The sequence below is a fragment of the Callorhinchus milii genome, unplaced genomic scaffold (genome assembly GCF_018977255.1).
Source record: "Callorhinchus milii isolate IMCB2004 unplaced genomic scaffold, IMCB_Cmil_1.0 Scaffold2, whole genome shotgun sequence".
Taxonomy (NCBI): Eukaryota; Metazoa; Chordata; class Chondrichthyes; order Chimaeriformes; family Callorhinchidae; genus Callorhinchus; species Callorhinchus milii.
Window position 1 is genome coordinate 34,553,599 of NW_024704743.1, and position 22,138 is coordinate 34,575,736.

The 22,138-nt window shown below is 40.7% G+C and overlaps 1 protein-coding gene across 3 annotated transcripts; it reads left to right on the forward strand.

Annotated features, from left to right (window-relative positions):
- The first annotated feature begins 1,720 nt into the window (after window positions 1–1,720).
- On the forward strand, window positions 1,721–17,144 carry LOC103184558 (leukocyte elastase inhibitor). 3 transcript variants are annotated; one of them, XM_007902634.2, is made up of 7 exons: window positions 1,721–1,867; window positions 5,086–5,262; window positions 9,334–9,471; window positions 9,957–10,074; window positions 11,518–11,660; window positions 14,476–14,643; window positions 16,013–17,144. In XM_007902634.2, the coding sequence occupies exons 2-7, from the start codon at window positions 5,095–5,097 to the stop codon at window positions 16,412–16,414; spliced, it is 1,137 nt and encodes a 378-aa protein (XP_007900825.1). In that variant the 5' UTR covers window positions 1,721–1,867; window positions 5,086–5,094; the 3' UTR covers window positions 16,415–17,144. The 3 variants fall into 3 exon arrangements, with proteins under 3 accessions (XP_007900825.1, XP_007900824.1, XP_007900823.1); XM_007902633.2 differs by lacking the exon at window positions 1,721–1,867 and adding an exon at window positions 1,876–2,052; XM_007902632.2 differs by lacking the exon at window positions 1,721–1,867 and adding an exon at window positions 4,952–4,966.
- Window positions 17,145–22,138: the final 4,994 nt, after the last annotated feature.

Consider the following 22,138-nt stretch of genomic DNA (forward strand, 5'->3'; position numbering starts at 1 on the left):
TTGACATTGTTGGTTACATTGTGTGGGAATTGAACAACTTCTCCACATCATTTGATTTCATACCATAGCTCTGTTCAAAGAGCCATCGAATATGTTGTAAAACATTGTGACATATGTTAAAGAGATAATGTTCAAATCAGGACAAATTTTCCATATTTATTATATTAATTGTATTGAGTCTTTTGCTTCTTTTTGCAGAAATCCTTCTACAATAATTTTACAAACTTGTTTTCAAAATATTTTCAATGTACTTAAACTTCATTTTCCAGAATGATGATCATTATTAGGGCACAGCTACTATCTCTGGTTTAATCGCACCTGATCTCTTTTCATTAAAGTCTTTTTAGCCCCTTTCTTCATGAAACAAACATTTGACAAATTTTATTTCAGGAAAAAGAGGCAGGTGCCATTTTATATTTAGACAAGACAGGACAGCAGTGGTCCTGGAGTTGAGGGTGCAGGCAGAGAGACAGATTGGGTGTCTTCTGCATTCATATGGAAGTTGACCCCATGTCTGTGAACGATGTCGTCAAGAGAAGCATGCAGATATTTAACAGGAGAAGGCCAAGGACAGAGCCCTGAGGAACGCTGCACAAGTTGGAGTAGAAGTCATACATGGAGACAAAGTGGAGATGGTGGGAAAAGTAAGATTTGAACCAGTCAAGGGCAGAACTGTGAAGATTGAGCTGAGAAGAGAGGCGGCGGAGAGGATAAGGAGGTTGAGGAGACGGAGGGATCCCTGGTCACAGGTGGACAAAATGTCATTTGTCACTTTGACCAAAGCTGTCTCTGTGCTGTGGGCAGCACGGCAACCTGATTGGCAGGATTCATAGAGGGAATGGTAGGAGAGGAAGGAGCGAAGCTGGGAAGTGACGACTCATTCCAGAACATTGGAAAGGAAAGGGAGGTTGGAGGTGGGGCAGTAATTTGAGAGCAGAAATGGGTCCAGGAAATGGTTTTTGAGGATGAGGGTGCTGACTGCTGTTTTTAAGGGGGTGGGAACAGTGCCAGTAAACAAGGAGAGGTTTATAATATCTATTGTTGGAGGGGAAAGGAGATGGAGCAGGGAGATAAGGAGAGGTAAGGGATGGAGACGAGGGAGCAGGTGGTGGGCTTCATTTTCAACATGACGGAAGTGAGAGACGATGTTGGCAAAGCTATAACCTGCCTCTTTTTATCTAGCAATAAGTAGGAACCCAGTTGTTAGTCAATTGGCGGATCGCTTTCCAGGAGTAATAATCCCTCCAAAGAACTGGTCAACCTAATCCACAACTGCTTGTGGGATACTGCTGTGTGCAATTATCTGCTGCGTTTCACCCACAAAATACAGTCAATACATTTTACAATATATTCTGTGGAGCGCTTTGAGACTTCTCAACGAGGTGATAACAACAACAACAAAATTAGATTTGTATAGCGCCTTTCACATCGGGAGGACGTCCCAAGGTACTGGACGGAATTACGGACCCGAGAGGCTCTGCATCAAATGCAAAGATAATTATTTACATGTAAAACGGAGCTTTGAGTCGTTCTACCACTGTCAATGGAGGAACCGCTTTCACGCCAAAGAGATTCGTGTTGCTTGCAATAAAGTCTGGGCTCTAGTGACTGAGAATTGGTGCAAGCTGGTGCATGCTTTAGGGACGCTGCTGTCAGTCACAGCAAGAAATTTCCGAGGAGGAGATTGATGCTCTTTGCTGCTCAGCGCAGACAGAGTGTGTGGAGAGGGCAGGACCGCCTCCTTGGGTGATGGACAGTGGCCGCCTCCACCTCGCTGGTTGCAACTCGCTGTTAAAAGGCGAGTTCGCTGCAGGAGGGAGTGGAGAGATCGCCAGAGACACCGAGTGACAGACAGACAGACAGACAGGTAGGTAGGTAGGTAGGTAGGTAGGTTGGTTGGTTGGTTCTCAGGCACACACACTGCATAGTGTGGAGGTTCCTCCCCACCAGTCAGGAAATGCACATTTCCGTATAGGCGCAGAGGGTGTCTGTCTCAGGGTGACTCACCACCGTTGAGTTTCCTCAGGACTGTGTGTACAATCGAGAGGGAAGGTAAGTTCATGGAGTGTTTCCCCAAATCCCTAATAGAACACTGTATCTGGTATACTGTGTGTGTGTGTGTGTGTGTATGTGTGTGTGAGTCTATGTGTGTCTTGTGACCAACTGAGCTGTTGTAAGATTCAACTTAACTCCAGCTGTTAGGATCACTGGGAACAATGTTTGAAGCATTTGCAGATGTGACTGTTTATGTGGGATCGCCAATAAAATATCATCCACAGAGAGCAAAACAGATAGTTCCAAACGTAGAGGGTCCAGGTTCATTTTCGTAAAGACATGAAACATTACAGGTGAATTATGGAAAGCCTGGGGCATTCTATTCCTTGTAAACTGACAACCTTTAAAAGTAAAAGCCAGCGCTTTGGGACGTCCTCCCGACGTGAAAGGCGCTCTATAAATGGAATCTTGTTGTTGTTGTTGTACCGAGAGTCAGGATGGACAGGGAGTGTTCAGACTCCATTTGACAGATCTAGTGAGGAAAGCACTTTAGCTGCCGGAGGGAATCTGGAGAATATGTCCATCTGCAGGAAAAACTGCTGCAGGAGTACATTTGTTTAACTTTCTAAAGTCAATCGTAAGGCGCCAGGATCTGTTCGGTTTCTTTACCAACTCTATTGGATTATTACAAGTGGAGTGACATGGTTGCACCACATTCTGCTTTGTAAGAGAATCTAAGTCTTCCTGGATAGGATCTTCAGCCTCTCTGGGAAAATGTTTTTGAGGAGTAGTTGAGGGTTTATGGATTGTCAATCTGAATTACAAAAGGGAATACAGAACCACAATCAGTTTTTGAAGTAGCAAACAGTGGCTCAAACCATTTGAGGAGCATTATAATAGGTTGATTCTTCCAATCATAACAATCCGTTAGGGAATGGAGCATTTAAGAAAAGTGGTTTGCTCTGGTGCTTTGATGGGAAGACAGTAGGGTGGGTGTTCTGGAAGTTTTCTGCACCTGAGCCACTCTTGTGATCTTGTAAAAAGGGAAAATTTAAGGGTGTTAATTGAAGGCACAATTGTAGAGATATTTTTAAACAGGATTTTAAAGGCAGGAAGAGAGGAAAGCAAGAGAAAATGATTTTGAAAGAGTTACAATATGGAAGGGCTTAGTCAATAATACTAGGATAGAAAGCTTGGGAAGCCACCAATAGAATAGAGGGTAAAAATTCTGGTTGATCTTCCTTTGAGTGACTTTCATGATGCCAGTGTCAAATGGTTTTAATTTGGAAATTGGTTATCGGCAGTTGTTGTGGACAAATAAAGTTTTTTTATTCCAATACTTTGTACTCATCCAAGACTCAGACATATTCAACAATGAGCCTTTATATTTTTTTCTATCAATTCAGCATTTACTCCTGGGAGTTTGACATAATCTAATGCTTTATTGGGAGGGAATAAATAAATGTCTTCTTTTTAGTCTTGGTTGAGGCTTCTTGATTTTCTTCTTGTGTCCCATGCTCCATGACACTCACAGATTTAGAGATGCACATTAATTCAGAAGAGAGCAGCAAGGGCAATTATAGGACTCAAAATCTTGGTGTGGAAATAGATCAATGGGGTAAATGCAGCAGTACTTTTTGGAGTTGTAATAATCATATTTACAATAATAAATAAAAATCCTTGCATTTGATATACTATCTTTCTTGTCAGAAGGATATCTCAAAATATTTCACAGAATTTACTGTGGAGTGATCCTGTATTTGGCAAGCAAACACGGCTGGTCGTAGGACATTTGCACGCAGCAATGTCTCACAACCAGCCGTGAAGAGAATGCCCTATCTGGGGATTTTTGGCCAGGAAACTGGGAGAAATTCCCTTTTCAAAAAATGTGTCTTTAACGCCCATCTTAACAAGCAGACAGAAACCTTGGTTTAACGTTTCAACCAAATGATGAGGAGGCCTCATTTCACACCTATGAGCAGTGTAATTAAATATCCAACATATCATTAAACCCAATAGTTTTGTATTTTCATGACTCTTTATTTGTGAATGGTTGAATGGAATTAGCTGCTGCTATTGCCTTTAATAATAATATAATAATCCTTGCATTTGATATAGCACTTTTTACGTCTTCTAGACGTCTCAAAGCATTTCACAGAATATGTTGTTAAGTGAATTACTGTATATTTGTGAGCGACAACAAAATACACTGTCACTACTCTTTACAGTAAATCCTGTGAAGCACTTTGAGAGGTCCTCCCATTTTAAAAGCTACTAAATCAAATGCAATGCTTATTTTTATTATTATTATCATTAAATGATTTCATGTTTATGAGCGCAAGTTATCTGCTGGTCCCCTTAGAACCACCTATCATGTTGTGCAATTATTAGTTAGTGTGATAAGGGATTTTTTTGCCTCACTGGGAGTGTAATGTTTCTTGACATAGAAATCTTTATTTTTATGATGATTATTAATCATCCTTGTTTTATCACTGTGGCAACAACGCAACAATAAAGGATTCAAAACCTTGAGCAATCATTATGGTGATAGATGTGGCTGAATTATAGGAGAACACTACCAAGCTTGTGACTTTTTATAGGCCAACTTTTATCTCCAATTGGGCGGACTGCAAAAGGGAACAGATAAACTTCCTAAGAGGATTCTAATCAAATAGAATAGATGGATGTTTGAAAAGAGCCATGTGAAAAAATTGTATGATTAATGAGGAGATTGGGATTAGATAAGTAGCTCATATGGAGAAAAACACCTGCGTAGGCTTGATGGGCAGACAGCCTATTTCTGTGTTGTCACGTTTCCATGATCCAGTTATCTTTCCCCTCCCCACCCTCAGCATGAGTGCCAAGTCATTATTGTTAAATAAAAGGCAAAATACTGCGGATGCTGGAAATCTGAAATAAAAACAGAAGTCGCCGGGAACACTTAGCAGGTCAGGCAGCATCTATGGAGAAAGTGAGTTAATGTTATTGTTAAATTTCTCACATTCTCACAAAGTCCTCCTAATATAAAAGGCATTGATAAATTTGTATTTGGTTCTATAAAATAATTTTGTGTTTTATTTTCTCTTGTAGATTTCAACCATGGAGGATCTGAGTAGAGTGAATACCCATTTCACTCTAGATGTGTTCAGGAAGCTGAGTGAAACAAATCAAGTTGGCAATATCTTCTTTTCCCCATTGAGCATCTCAACTGCTTTGGCCATGGTTTATCATGGAGCAAAAAATAACACTGCGTCTCAGATGGCAAAGGTTTGTATTAAATCATTTTTTTCAAAAGATGTAGGTGCAAGTCTGTAAAAGCAAAGATCTGATGACCCAGAATTCAGCCATTTTATTTTCCAGCGCTAAACAAAGATCACCTTCATGGACATCAGATCACTGTTCATGTCGTTGTCTGGTTTGGGCATTCATGATACAGAGGAATTGATATTGGCAGTGGGGACCTGAATGTCCCTGAGGTCAATGTTGGATAACCCTTAACGAGGAGATAGAAAATTAAGTGGGTTCCAATGAAAGAAGACCAGGAAGTATAAAAAGGGATTCTGTGAGAACAACTAAATGTGGATTTTTGGGTGGAGTTAAGAATAAAATAGTTACCTTATACACCAGACTTGTGAGAATCATTACAGTCAGCCTTTTTTCTGGTGGTGACCAGCCTAAAAAGCATGCTGGCAGCTGGGTGTATTTATGGTGAAAACAGCTAACACATCTCATTTTTGGTGTGAGTTGGTATTTTATGAGCGTGAGACACTCTTATAATATGGTTCTACTGTACTGTTAAATGGGAATTCAATTCTATTTGATTCTTTAAATGCGAAGAATGACAAATGTTCTCAGCCAAGCTTGTTGGTGTATTGTGGACAAATCAATTAGTTTGTTAAAATTGTTCTGTAAAAGCAACACAATAGAAATACAGAAGTATAAATCATCAATTCCAGAATACAACTAATTCATAATAAGAATTTTGCATTTGATATAGCACCTTTCAATTTTGGGAGCATGTCTCAAAGGACTTCATAGGATTTCTTGTAAAGTGTATTCACTCTATCTCTGTGGAGTCCTGTAGCTCAGTGGTTAGAGCACTCGCCTCGCAAGCAAGTGTTAGGTATCAAGAAAGGTCACCCAGCATTCCGTTTAGGCAAAATCTGTTTAGCCAAACTTTACTAGTTCTATAAAGTTACACCATGGAGGGATTACAACAAAGCAATGCTACCGCGGGACGAGACGTTCAGCAACCGAGGTTCCAATCTGTCTTGTCTGGTTATTCAAGCTTTTGATCTTCCATCAAGTCTTCACTCGTGCTGCTCCGATCTTTTCCTTCTCCTCGTTCTTTGTTCTCCCTATCTTTATACTCTCATTCCACTCCCTCTATGCCTTCCACCAATCTCTTGTCAGTCATTTACAATCCGTTATTTTACATACCCTATCTTACAGCATTCAATGGTTGGTGAATATGTTACAATCCCTCATTAACATATCCAATCATATGTTTCCTTCAACCCTCTTTCTTTGTACTGACTCCATAATTACATGATCACATGTTCCATGACCTCTCACCCATTTTGACCCATTGTTAGTATGTTAATTTTGCACACCTTATGCTAACACAAGACACCTGGGTTGGATTCCCTGCAAGGCAAGTTTCCTTACTCCATACACTGCTGTTTATCTAGCAGTAAGTAGGAACCCAGTTTTTAGTAAATTGACGGATTGCTTTTCCGGGGGTAATCCAGAACTCTGCAGCCCGTGTCCTCTCCCACACTAGGCTCCATGACCCTATCACCCCCATCCTCGCCCGACTCCACTGGCTGCTCATCACATAGAGGGTACAGTTCAAAATCCTGGTCCTCACCTTCAAAGCCCTCCAAGGTCTTGCACCCTCCTACCTCTGCGACCTCCTAGCCCCTACCATCCTGCTCACTCTCTCTGCTCAGTGGACTCCGACTTGCTTCACGTCCCTCGCCTTGTTCGCCCCATTATTGGTCACTCAATCCATGATTGTTTGAAGGCAATTGGCTGTCGCGATTCGCTTACAATATATCCAGTCAATTCACTTTACAGAATATACTGTGAAGCACTTTGAGATGTCTTGAAGATGTGATATATCAAATGTAAGGACTATTATTATCTTGTTGGCAAATTTAATGTGCTATGGTTAAAATATGATTGCAAATTTATGAAAAGGAGCCATCAGAGGCTGCACATTCTATCTTGTCTTAGCCCATAAGACCATTTTATCTAAAAATTTAAGATTGCAAAATTGTGGAAGATTTAAATTTTGACTTCATTTGGAAGTTGGTTTATTTTAGTTTCTAAATTGATTCTGAGTAATGTTAAATTATAAGGCAAATAGGCTCCCAGGCTGAGACAAAGTGAAATTTACATCTGGTGCATATATAGAGGCGTGCAAACAAACACAATCAGTATGCTTTTAGAAAATAATTTTCAGGAATTTGCTGAAGCTCTACAAATGCATGCAGACATATTTTCGCCAACAATTTTAATGATTTGTGTCTTGAAATTGCTCAATGTACTCTAATTTCTGCATCGCTTAATAATAAGTAAACATTACGCCATTGTATTTTGTACCTTTAAGAGAATTACTCATGGAAACAATACTAAAGGTCAACAGAAAATGTGTTGCAACCCAGTGAAATAGGAACAGTGAATAATATGATTTGCCTTAGTTCCACTCTTATCTTTGTCCATTATCTAACAAATGAAGTTTGGAATAGTATTGGGTAATATTGTTTGATACCAGTGTGAATTTCTCTCTTCGTGAGATCTTTCAATGTAGAAACATTTCTAGTGTTACTATTTGGCTGAAACTATTGTGCAATTTTTGGGCCGCACTGCATTGACAGAGGTGAATGAAGTATTGAGCAGTCCCATCTGTCTGTTCTTCAGATGGACGCTGAAGGTTCATTGACACAATTCCTGCTGTTCAGATAAATTGATCATTCACCTCACAGCTGTTTGTGGGACTTTGCTGTTGAAAATGTTTGCCGTAGTTTAGTTATAAAAACAGTTCAGACACCTGACAGCTTCTACTCTGTGATATTTCAATGTGATATGGTGTTAATAAAATAATAGTTCTATTTCAGCATTATTATATAATATAATATCAATATGCCTGGCCAATACTATTTAAATATTTAGTTCTTAATAATAATCCTTGCATTTGATATAGCGCTTTTCACGTCGGGAGGACGTCCCAAAGCGCTTCGCGCTTCATCATGAGACAAGCTCCCACCTACTAATAAGAACTTTTGTATAGTTAAGTAGAAAGCATCAGGCTAAACCAGTTTTGTCTATACTGCAGTCATGCATTGGATCCACAAGTTAATGTTTGACATTCCTGCACGTACACAGTGCACAGGAAGTGATGATGTGGTGGCCATTTTGACTGCACCCCATTAGTATGCGATTTTGGGCTTATGGACACAAAGCAGCATATTATAACGGGGTTCTCCTGTATAGTTTTCTATATACATTCTCGCTGGGTAGATTAGACACTCAATCTGTGACTGTTTGTGGGATATTACTATGTGCAATTGGTTGCCGGGTTTCGCCTACAAAATTTACAGTCAATTCACTTTACAGTATATTCTGTGAAGCGCTTTAAGACGTCTCGAAGAGGTGATAAGATCTATATCAAATGCAAGGATTATTATTATTATAGATGGTTTCTTCAACTTTTTTGCTAAACTTTTCATTTCTATGACATCCTCTGTGGGAAGATTAGGGTTTTCCACTGTGGTGGAATTTTATTGCCTGTTTCTCAAAATGGTGTTTTTAAATTGCATAAAGTGCTCTATCTAGTGGCACAGACCAGAATTGTCAATGTTTCCCTTTCACCATTGGAAACTCTTGACTCTTTCTCGAAGAGACCTAGGTACATCTAATAAAAATAATAATAATAATCCTTGCATTTGATATAGTGCTTTTCACATCTTCTAGACGTCTCAAAGCGCTTCACAGAATATGCTGTAAAGTGAATTGACTGTATATTTGTGGGCGAAATTCTGTGTATATGGTGATGTTTTGGGCCTCAGATTCTTGCAAGGGAGTTAGAAATGGAAGATGAATACTTTAGATTTTTTTTAAAAGTTAATGTTTTGTTTATACTGTAATGAAGAACTGAATATGGTAACTTTGCTGCATTAACCATTATTATAATAATAAGAAGAAGAATTAATCCTTACAGGGGTATGTCTTGAGGTGCTTCACTATAGAGTGCAGTGACTATATGTTTTGTGGACTAATGTTTCTCACCACGATACTCACTGTTGATTTTGTTTCTCATTGTTCTGGTAACAGGTCCTCCACTTTGACCAAGTAGCTGATCTCCACTCCGGATTCCAGACACTGCAATCTGACATCAACAAAGCTGGTGCTCTATATGTACTGAAAACCGCCAACCGACTGTACGGAGAGAAAACCTTTAACTTCTTTGAAGTAAGTTCCAAGTTATAACGGGGATGTTAGTATCTTGTTCCACTGCCTATCTGAGGCTCAAGACTTTGGCTTGGACCAAAATCCCATTGGAGCTGCAATCTCATGACTGGGTGCCATATAGATGCACAAAACATTTTGCTGATGACCATACAGCAGTGACAAACAATACAAATTTACATGTGTATAGCGCCATACATTGAGGGTATGTCCCAAGACTCTTAACAGTCCTAGCTTGGCACCGAACTGAGGATGGGAGCTGAGGGAGTTATTGGAAGTGAAAGATGATCGAAGGTCTTGAAAGAAGTGACTGAGGGAGCGAGTCAGAAGGACTATAGGATGGAATCCCAGAGAGTGGAGGCAGAAAGGCTGATGCTGCTGAAGTGCTTTGTAGTCGCCAATGTGTATCTGTTGATTTATAACTCTTGAACTTGCAATGATTCTGAATTGGGTGGTACTGCCTAACATTCCTTATCTCTATTATACAGGAGTTCATTCAAACCTGTGTTAAATTGTATGGAGCAAACCTGCTTCCAGTTAATTTTCTTAGTGCTGCAGATGAGGCAAGGCAAGAGATCAATAAATGGGTGGAGGACCAGACTGAAGGTAAGTTTCTAGAAGTTGCAATTATGAAGAAATGAAAGTACAAATATTTTGTCTTTTGGGGAAAAAAAAGAATGGATGATCTATGCAGGATCTGTTTCATCTGTTTCTGACCTGCTAACCACTTATCAACCTCCGCTCAGCATGCTCTGGCCTGCTCAATTTCCCCCGCCTGGGCCACCCCACCATCAGAGGTTGGTCCTTCAGCCACTCTGCTCCCACCCTGTGGAACTCCATCTCACATTCCCTCGTCTCGCTCCCTCCCTTACCACCTACAAGACATGCCTCAAGACCCTCCTCTTTGACCGTGCCTTCGGCTGCCTTCCTACCCTCTCTGCCCTACACCCTTCCTGATCCCACCCCATCCCCGCTCGGGTCCTTCCTAAACCCTGACTGTACCTTGGGATGTTCTCCCGACATGAAAGCCAGGTGACGAGAGGTCAGGCTTTGCTGAATCAATGACTGTAAGCTAAATGACTCAGTCGAGTGGCTGCTGTCATTCACTGCCAAGGCTCACACATTAACTATGGTCTCTTGGGCAGGGCCATGGTGGGCAACCAGCACCTGTAGAACTACACCCCACCCTGAGGGGGCCTGAACAGGAGCAGAGGGCAATAGTGAACAAATTTAAAAAAAAACACTAAATTTATAATTAACAAACAAGTTGGTTCCAGTTTATTGGGTTTACACTGGCATCTTTGCAGCTTGTTTAACATTTCTAGGAACTCAAATGTGCAGGAACCCTGATATAAAAAGGGATCACATTGTCACATTGCGGTAGGCTTGACTAAGGATATTGTGTCTATGAATGTTTATTTTTAACCAGGCAATCCTTATAAAACATTCTGTCATTTAGCTCACTGTCATTGATTGAGACATTGATAAAGAATAAGGCAGTTGGAGAGGTATCTCTTCACTTTAATTTATTGCTGTCAAGCCAATGGTAAACAATTGTTAATCCTTGTAATCACAAGAGTGCTTGACAGTGAGTGAAATGGGAGCGATACTGACAGCTGGACCTGAAACAAACTTTTCGCGATCAAAGGAGATATATAACACTATTCAATGGTAAAATCTGTCTGTGTTCTGCTTAGGATTTGCATAATTCTAAGAACCTTCTGCTTTAACTGATACTCAAGGGTGGGGTCAAAACTGAACTTTTTAGCAAATCTTCAGAGGTAAGGGTTTTATTTTGAATGATTTTGAAAGGTGTGGCCAATGTTTAACCCTTAGAACATGTTTTGTATATTTTTTCTCTCCATTTTGAAATTCCAAATTTAAATTGTATTAAATTCCTAAAGATACCCAACTATTTTGAGGGGCATGTTTATGCAGACAACAACAACAACAACAAGATTCCATTTATAAAGCGCCTTTCACGTCAGGAGGACGTCCCAGACATTCACTTCTGTTGTGAATTATTGTATTGAATATACTTCTATTTAGGTAAGATCCAAGACCTGCTGGCTCATGGCTCAGTGGATCATCTCACGAAACTGGTCCTGGTGAATGCCATCTACTTCAAAGGAAGTTGGGCTGAGAAATTTGATGAAAAACTAACGGAGGAGATGCCATTCAAACTTAATAAGGTATTTAGACTGCCAAGGTCCTATGTCCCAATAGATCAATTTCAAGATTCGTATCCTCACCTATAAACCACTTCACACTCTACGACCTCCTTATCTCTCTGATCTTCTCCTACCCACTCTCTCATCTACCATCCGCTCAAAAATTTGGGCCTGTCCAGCATCCCTTGCACCCTCTATCCCACCATTGATGGATGAACTTTCGGCAACTATGCCCTGAAACTCCCACCCTCTACCCCTCGGTCTCGCCCATCTCTATCTAATGCCTAACTACCTACCTCTTTGACTGCCCTACCGTCACTTCTCCCCTCCCCATCCTCTTTTTTCCTTGCTCAGTATCCGCCCAGTCTCTGTGAAGCATTCAATCATGAAGGGTGATCCATGAATGCAAGTTGTTGTAGACAATTTATATCTAATTACAACATAAAAGAATTGTTGTATGTTTGTAGTGGAATTTCCATTATAAAGGCATTATTAAATGGTTGGAGTATATCATATCACATTTGTCAAAATTACCAATCACTTTGTTATGCCTTTATAATGGAATTCTATATACAATTCCTATATATAGTAATTCATGTATAAATTGCCAAAATTACCAATACTGATTCTGCACTAGGTTTGTTTTACTTTGATTTTTAACAATAGAATTTGTTTACAGCAGAGAAGAAGGTCATTCAGTCCACCACGTCTGTACTGGCTCCCTTGAGAGCAATTTTTTCACTCCCATTTACCTGCCCTGCCACCACCCTCCTGTAGCTGATTCTTTTTATGGATTTGTCTTGTTCAATGTTTTTTCCCCCTAATTTTCCTGCTCACCCTAAAATGTGAGAAATAAATAATAAATATAATAATCCTTACATTTGATACAGCGCTTTTCACGTCTTCTGGATGTCACAAAGTGCTTCATAGAATATGCTGTAAAGTGAATTGACCGTATATTTGTGGGCGAAACGCGGCAGCCAATTGCGCACAGCAGTAGTGTTGAAAATGACCAATTTTTTTTTGATTTGGAGGGCTTATTATTAGGTGTGTGGAGTAAGGAAATTTACCCAAGGTTTTGCTCTGCCAGGAATCAAACCCAGGTCTCTCACTTGTAAGGCGAGTGCTCTAACCACTGAGCTACAGGACTCCTAAATATCAGTTTAGATGTTAATTATATGAATATTTCATTTTTGAAAATCTTATTTAATGTTGACTAGTACAATAGGGGTTAAATTAAATCCCTTTTATGTGGCAAGTTCCTTCCCTGACATTCTTATTAATATGAACTTGACTTCATATTAATAAGAATGTCTGTTCTGCATCCTACATTCCCTCTGCTTTAGTCCCACCCACGGTTCCCACGCTGCTCAGGTACTTATAGTCTCTCCAAGCTTGGCAGCTTCCTACAACAGCCCATGAACCGGATGCCTAGGTTGCGCACTGGTTCGATGAGTCTGAGGGAGAGCCCAGGGAGGTTGAGGAGTTTAGATCTGACCACTTGGCTTGGTCAGATTTAAACTCCTCCACCTCCCTGGGCTCTCTCTCAGACTCACTAAACCAGTGTGCAACTTAGGGGTCCGGTTCGACCCCCAGCTATCCTTCCTCCCCCACATCCATTCCCTGACCAGGACCCCCTTCTTCTACCTCCGCCACATTGCCCACCTTCGACCAAAACCTTTGTGCATCTGTTTGCCACCTCCCGCTTAGATTACTCCAATGCACTCCTCACTGGTCTCTCCAGCCCCACCTTTCAAAAGATCCAGCTCATTCAAAACTCTGCCGCCTGCATACTGACCCGGACCAAATTCCGTACCCACACCTCACCAATTCTGGCCAGCCTTCGCTGGCTTCGCATCACCGAATGGATCGACTTCAAGATCCTCACACTCGTGTTGAAATCCATTCACTCCCTGTTACCTTCCTACCTCTCCGACCTTCTTAATCCCCAATCCACCACTTGGCTCCTCCCCTCGACTGGCTCTGGGTTCCTGCTTGTCCCTCACAAACTCCACCCCACCATCACAGGTTGCGCTTTCAGCCACTTCGCCCCAAAACTCTGGATCACTCTCCCTCAATGCCTCTGCTTTGCCCCCTCTCTCTTTTCTTTCAAGTCCTTTCCTCTTTGACTGTGATTATGGCCACCTCCCCACTCCCCTGGCTCAGAGTTAGGCTCCGCCACTGTTTAGTGCTCTGAGACACTACCTTGCATGAAGGGCGCTATGTAAGTGCAAGCTGTTTTTGTAGGTGTCAGCTTCCCTTTGTTCTCTCTGGACCAGCAGCCAATATGTGAGCGCCAAAGAACAAAGAGGTTTTCTCGACTGCAAGTGGATGTTCTCCCAGGAGTATCTGTTCATTCCTCCACTCCTAGTTTAACAATGGGCATTTTTTTTCTTCCTTGTGTGCTGAGAAAAAATTAACAGCAAAAAATAACTTGAGGAGAAATATCCTGATGCCTTTTATTCATGGAATCTTTCCTTTTATTAAAAAAAAATTGTCATTTACAATATAATGCCTACACTCAACTCAAGAGATATTGAATCGTTTAAAAGCTATTCCCACACAAATAGCATAGATGTATTTAAGAGGAAGATAAATGTACATGAGGAAGAAGGTTGAGAAAGATATGGGAGGGAGTAAGGAGTAGGTGAAGACTTGTGTGGAGCAAAACACCGGCCCAGTCTCGTTGGGCTGAATGGTCTGTTTCTGTGCTGTATATTCTATGAAAATCTATGTAAACCTTTTGCACCATTTTTTCAAGTACGACTGTTTATGGAGATGGTTTTCCACAATTCCATTTCAAAAAGGTTATTTTCATATATTTTACCTACTGCAGAATGAAAGCAGGACAGTGAAAATGATGTACCTGATGAAAAAATTCCGCTTCAATTACATTCCCGAAGTTAAGTGCAAAGTTCTTGAGCTTCCGTATGTTGGGAAAGAGCTAAGTATGATCATCATGTTACCCGATGACAATGAAGATGGCTCCCCTGGACTAAAACAGGTAGAATATCTTTCTAACTTTTTTTAAAAAAGAGTTTGGACATATTACACAGAATCGTACTCCACATATGTATGTACCAGATTCTATCCCATAGTTAAGCAATGTTGATCACAAACCTGTAACAAACTGTAATAAAAGGATTTATACAGTAGTTGGTTTTCATGTCAGGAGGATATCCGAAAGCGCATTCAGTATGCTGAAAGGGCACCCGAGCTAGGGTGGGAGCCTTGGGGGTGTGTGGCTTCAACCCCAGTTGTTAATTACCCTCTGGGTAAAGAAAAAAAGCTTCCTTATATCTGTTCTGAAATTGCCCTTTGTAACTCTAAACCCCTTGTCTTACTGTATTGGTGCATCTTAATGTGTTGTTCTGGGTTTACTTTCTCAATCCTATTTCATATTTGGTAGACCTTTTATGAGGTCCCCTCTGATTTGTTGTTTCTCAAGACTGAAGAGCACTAGCCCAAGTTTGTTAGCAGGTTAGAAGGATGGCATTTGTATTATTTGCAGGAAACTATTGCCAATAATTCATGGGCCATTATTTAGTTTGGTCAAAAAATATTACAGAATTTGATTAGCAACATAATTGTAATCTAAAACACCAAGCTCAATGAGGATGCAAATTTAAAGGAATTGGGTCTTGGCCAGATTTTAATCTATGATCAATTGTCTTTATCTCATTGCTTGTCTCCCTGCTTTGAAAAATAATCTCAGCTCAGTTGTCCTCTGCTACATGTGTCAAATGTTTTTGAGACTTTTTTTGGCTTACATAGGTCAGGTCTGTTCCTGATTTTCAGCACTGGTTACTAAGAAAGGAATACAAGAGTTTAAGTAATGGGAAATGTCATCTCTGTTATAATTATACTTTATTTTCAGAGCTAATAACCTTATGAAAACTCTACAATGATCATTTTCTATATAATAGCTTTATTTCTAATTATTTATCTGCAAAATATTCTCTGTATACATTTTTTTAAGTATAAGCAACCTATAATGCCACCATTGCATTGGCACCTCTGAGGTTAGATACAGAAACGTGACGTGCAGATCTTCTCATGCTCATAGCCTTGCATTTTAGATTGTGTAGAAGTTTGGAAAATTAGAAGATTCAGATTTAATTTGGAAAAGAGCTGCAGAGCATCAGCTTTTAAATTAAGACTAAATTTAGGAATTGTGAATCTCAACTATGGACAAAGCACTTGTGGAATATCTCACTTTGAGCAAATACATAAAGCTACATTGCAAAGTAAGTGGTCCCAAGGCAAAGACCATGAGAAATTGTGGGTTTTTGGTGTCTTGTACAAGTTCTGGTCCCGGTGTTCCAGTGTTATCTGCTCCTTGTGGCTAATGTGTTTTTAACTTGGACCACCAGCTGGAGACAATGCTGACATTGGAAAACCTGCAGGAGTGGACAAAGCTAAACTGCATGCCTGTAGAAGTTCACGTTCGTCTGCCGAAGTTTAAGCTGGAAGATAATTATGAACTGAAGCCCATTCTTTCTAGTTTAGGCATGCAGGATGTTTTTGATTCCGCAAAAGTAGATCTCTCTGGAATGTCGGGATGTCGTGACTTGTATATGTCCAGAGTGGTCCACAAATCATTCCTGGAAGTGAATGAGGAAGGTACGGAGGCAGCAGCTGCTACCGCAGCAATAGCTTCGTTTTGTATGTTGACCAGAGAGGAGATATTTACTGCTGATCGGCCCTTCCTATTTTTCATCAGGCACACCAAAACCAATAGTATTCTCTTTTTTGGTAGAGTCTCTTCTCCCTGAATGACAGTGTGTATAAAGTTATTTCTGCAGCAAGAAGGTCTGAAGCAGAGTTTGCATTTCTCAGCCAATCAATATGGCTAACAAATATGATCCAATAAATATGAATATAGAAAACATTTGGGTTGTTAAATTGCTTGCACTATGAACAATCTTTTCATAAATAAGATTGTTTTGAAACTTTATCAATAAAAATGAATGTAAAACTATTGTTCTGCTCGTTTTTTGAATGTCATGATGGTTAGTTTTATAATTCTTATGTTTCTTTAACATTGAATTTATAACAAATGGAATAAATTGTAAATAAACTAGCATTAAATGACTTAACAGCAAATCACTCTGTGTAAAGTCTTTAAGGGATTCCTTAATGCAATTGTATTACTCACTGAATTCTGATACACTTCTAGATACAAAATGTTGCTTTCAACATGATGTTGCAACCATCATGTACTACCATTTTTGGTGTGTTCAACTTATGCAAAACATACCTCTCAGAACTTTCTTTTTATCTTTCCCCTTCACACACCCCCTAGGCTCCCACCCTAGTTCAGGTGCTCTTTCAGCATTCTGAATGCGTTTTCGGATGTCCTCCTGACACGAAAGATGCTATATAAATGTGTATTGTAATGTTTGGTGCTCTTAATTTTAGAACTGACCCATGAACTGGTTTGACTTTTTAAAATTCCCATGTAACATCAAAAGAGAGGAACAATAAATGTTAAACATTACTGTACATGCAAGGATTATTATTGTATGTTTTAAAAAATCTTCACCTTCATACCATACTGATCTGTGTGTCTCATTTTGATCACAACTCCCCAGATTTCTAGAGTAGTGAACATTTCCTTTGGCACAATAAAGAGGGTTGATATATTTCACTCAGTTTTGCTCAGAGGTCAGCTTTGCTCAGAGGTAGGACCCTCACCTCTAAGTCAGAAGGTTGTGGGTTGAAGTCCCACATGTGCATTCCCGTCTGCCCTTTCAAGTGGAGGTTAAAAATCTAATGGCACTATTCGAAAAGAGAAGGAAGTTTCTCCTGATATCCTGTCCAATAATCCCCCAAATAAAATTGGTAACTCATTTCATGCCTGTTTGTGGGACATTGTTGTGTGCAATTGGGCTACCTTGTTTGCTTATAAATATAGTCACCACATTTCACAGTACAATCCTGTGAAGTGCTTGGAGACATGCTTCTGACAAGATAATCATTATTATTATGCTGGCACAAATCACTGAACACTGGAGCATGCTGGGGACTGGAGAAAGGCGGTTGTTACTCCTATTTTTTAAGAAAGTTAACAAAACAGACCCAGAATACAAGACTAGTAAATTTGACATCCATTGTGGGTAAATTATGGAGATTCTTATTCAGGATAAAAGCAAAGAGCAGTTTAGCATCTCATACAAAGGACGGCACCTGCAGCACTACACTGAATGTCAGACTCCACGGCTTCCACGACCCAACGTGGGGATTCAACTCACATCTTTAAGACCCAGAGGTGCGAGTCGTACCAACTGAGCCAGCCTGACACAAGACATCCGTTATGACATATGATTGCTGTGACAATTTATAACACATTTAAGAATCAGCAATATCATTCTTGAATATAATCAAGGATCTCAAATTATTCTAACTTCTCGTTCCACATGGTACTGAACAAATAATGTATAGGAGTCATATATATCAATACCATAGTCCATACCAATTTTCTATACAGAGGCACATTCCCCAAAACATTCCAATCCTCTTACAACATAGACCTAGCCAAAGATCTGTTTAAGACTGTAATGGTACAAATACAATGGATGGGCTAACAGCAAGCAAAAGTTTTATTGTTAGAAAGTAAACTTCATACCCAGTAAATTTTTTCCATCCATTGTGGGTAAAATTATGGAGACTTATTAAGGGTAAAAATCACAGAGCACCCCGGCAGAGATAAAGTTATAAATGATAACCAATATGAATTCATGAAGGGGAGGTTTTGCCAATCTAAATTTACTGATTTTCTTTGATGGTGTGACAAAGGTCTTTGATTTCATCTCCTCTTCTCTGGATTTCAATTTTCTACTTTCTCCTCTGGGTTTCCACTTTTCTACTCTTCTCCTCTGGTTTCTATGACATACTTTTTTTTTCTTTCTCTGAGTGACCAGCAAGTTGGTGGGGAGGGAGTTGAAGCAGCAGGTGGTGGGTTTCATGGAGGTGATGGTGGGTGAGAGGAAGGAGGGAGAGATGGGGAGGAAGGAATGTAGGATGGGGGTGGTGGTAGGAGCAGATGATGGGGAGGGTGAGGGGGACAGAGAGGCGTAGTGGTGGGTGATAAGAGGCAGGTGGATGAGGCAACCTGGCGGATGTTGTTTATTTTAGATGAAAAGTAGTCCATGACCTCCTCGTACTTGGCATTGGATGTGAAGATTGAGGAGGCCTGAGGGCAGGCACGGAGGTGGTAGGATTTTTCCGCCATCTGTCCTCGAGCAGCCGGGTTTGGATTTTAAGCAGCGGAGATGGTTGTTGTACCAGGGGGATCGGGTGGGTTTGTAGATGGTTCTGGATTTCAGGGGGACAAGGGAGTTGAAGGTGGAGGAGAGGCTATACAAATGTAATCTTCTTGTTTTGTTCTGTGCAGTGCTTTGAGATTTCTTGAAGGCATGATAAGGTGCTATATCAAATGCACGTAATATTATTGCATTCGTAGGTATTTATTCTTGTTTTGGTGAGCTGGGCTATGTTTTCAACTCTAAACTGGCCTTTAAAGTTGAATGTGAACAAGACTGAGGCCCTCCTGATTGACTCTCGCCAGAGTCTCTGCACCTCAGGTTCTGGCAGCATCAACCTCCATGGTTGCGCACTTCAACTCACCAAGCCAGTCAGGAACCTAGGTGTCTTGTTCGACTCTCAACTGTCTTTCCTTCCCCACATTCAAGCCATGACCCGCTCTACATTTTCTCACCTCCGTAACATCGCCCAACTCTGCCACTACCTCACCCTTCACGCCACTGAAACTTTTGTTCATGCTATCATCACTTCCAGGCTCGACTATGCAAATGTCCTGCTTGTCGCCCTTCCCAACTCCTCCCTCCACAGGCTGCAGATATTCCAGATCTGCGCAGCCTGTGTCCTCCCCAGCACCAAACTCCGTGACCCCATCTCCCCAATTCTCACCCGACTCCATTGGCTCCCTATCCTTCAGAGGATCCGATTCAAAATCCTTGTCCTCACCTACAAAGCCCTCAATGGCCACACCCCACCCTACCTCTGTGACCTCCTAACCCCCTACCAACCAGCCCGCTCCCTCCGTTCAGCCGGCTTTGGCCTGCTCCATGACCCCCAACCCACCCGCCCCACCATTGACGGGAGAGCCTTCAGCCACTCTGCCCCCAACCTCTGGAGTTCCATTCCCCAATCACTCGCCCCCTCCTTAGTCTTGTTCAAGTCCCGCCTCAAAACCCCTCTCTTCGATCATGCCATCGATCACTCCCCTTCCCCTCCCCTTCCTTTTCCCCCCTTGACCCCAGCTCGGGTCTGAAATGCTGTAACCTGTCCAGTGCTTTGTGACGTCCTCCCAACATGAAAGGCGCTATACAAATGTCATCTTGTTGTTATTTTTGTGGTATACAGTTGATAGTATTCTTAATATTATCTGCATTCTCCAGTGAAGCTTTGTGACTGGTTCACTGTGTACCTTCTAGGTGGATGATAGCAGGCTTGGCGTTTAACCTGTCCATTTCCATCACGTCACCTAACCACTTCCTTGGTCATCTGCCTCTTGATTTGCTGCCATCAATGTTTCCAGGCATAAACAACCCCCACAGCTGTCCCTGTGACTCGCAAACAGTGTGGCTCTAGTCTATCAATTTGTTATCGTGATCTAATCCTCGTTTCTCTCTTTTCTGTTGCTAATTCAGGGGCCTTCTCTCACCTCAGACCTTCTTCTGATACAGCTATTTTCTAGCCTATATCTGTAACAATTGAACAGAAAAGTCTCCAACTTTAATAAAACAAATAGTGAACAGCAAATTAACTACCGTACAAATATTCTCTAATACTGATACACAGCTTGTCTTTGATTATTTTTGGTCGTAATTTGTCTAGTAATGTTTGGAGAAAAAAGACTAGAATCCCAATTTGGGATTCATTTGGAATTGAGCAGTTGTTTCAGGAAGAAATGAATTTGGAATAAATTAGACTTCTGAAGAATATGAATTTGCAACTGTATCAAAGGCAATTGCTCAGAGCAGCAAGACTCACTCCTGAGCACACAAGATAATACCTAAAACCAGCAACCAGAGCATCGAATGAAACATAAGAAGCTAATCTCATTGTCCACAAGAAAAGCAAAATCCCCTTAATACATAACTCCTTTGTCACACCAGATTAGCAGCAGCTGGTGCTCAATTTCTCATACATTTCCAAATGGAATTTGCTGCTATCTCGGCCATTGTAACTTCAGCAACAGAGATCCTGACCCATGAGGCAATTTACCTGTACTTTTATTTTTTTAAGCCATGTTTACTTATTAATGTACTGCTGTATATTACATTTAGGGTTATGTAGGCAATCAACATTGAGTATCCTCTCCTTCATTAGGCTCTGTGAGCCTATCTTTCCATCCTCGCTTGGCTCCACTGGATCCTCAGTCCTCAGCAGAGCAAATTCAAGATCTTCTGCTTCATTCAAATCCCTCCCTGACCTAGCCCCACCCTACCACTGCAACCTTTAGGCCCTCCACTCATCAAAGTGCTTTGAGAAGCTTTGAGATGTGAAAGGCTGGTTATATCAACTGCAGGGATTATTATTTTAAAATCCAGCCTGCTGTTCAACCCCTACCCCACTCTTGTCAAGTGAGCCACTCTTCCCCCCACCCCCCATTTAGCACTAGATCCCAGAGTCTGCCTGCCCACTGCCTCTGTAGTGTGTTCTTCCTGTCTAATCATCCTCTCAACTAGAAACAAGTCTCCTGCAACATTAACCTATTTTCTGTTTCTGATGGTGATAGAAGTGGTTTCTATTTTTATTTTTCAATACTATTGTTAGTTTATTGACATGATGGAATACGTAAGCGGTTTTAATAATAATAATCCTTGCATTTGATATAGCGCCTTGTCGTTGAAACGTCTCAATGCGCTTCACAGAATATATTGTAAAGGGGATTGACTGTATTTTGATTAAAGAGACTTGACTATTCTTTTTGCAGTAGGTACTTGGCGTTTGTTATATTCTCTAGTCACTGAGCTCCTAAATATCATCATTGTAGGAAACATTTGTCAAGATCTTCTTCCACGAATAAAGTGCCCAACACTGATAATTCATGGTGAGAAGGATCCCATGGTTTCCCGGTTTCATACAGAATACCTGCACAAGCACATTGAGGACTCAAGGTGAGGAACAATAGGTGTAAATTTAATCTAACAGGTATGTGCTGCTTAATGGAAAAGCATATTCCCCAGAGCATTGTGTGTGATGAACAGAGGTGATAGGATTGTGCCTGATATCAGGATGTAGTAACGTAGCAAAATTCTCTATTAGGTACATTTTTTTTACACACATCATCATCCCATTCTTTGATTGTGTTATTAATTTCTGTACAATCTGCCATGTGGTTTGGGTGGATGTAAAGGGACTGTCCTGCTGTTGCTATTTCAAAGAAATGTGGATTCTTTCTCGAGGTTGTATTCTTAATCCAAATTTATCTCCAAGTTCATATGAATTGGTTGTTGTTTATGGGATGT

Coding starts and splice junctions, on each gene's coding strand:
- LOC103184558 (XM_007902632.2), top strand. Junction 10,075..11,517: donor GGTGGAGGACCAGACTGAAG/GTAAGTTTCTAG, acceptor ACTTCTATTTAG/GTAAGATCCAAGACCTGCTG. Junction 11,661..14,475: donor TGCCATTCAAACTTAATAAG/GTATTTAGACTG, acceptor TACCTACTGCAG/AATGAAAGCAGGACAGTGAA.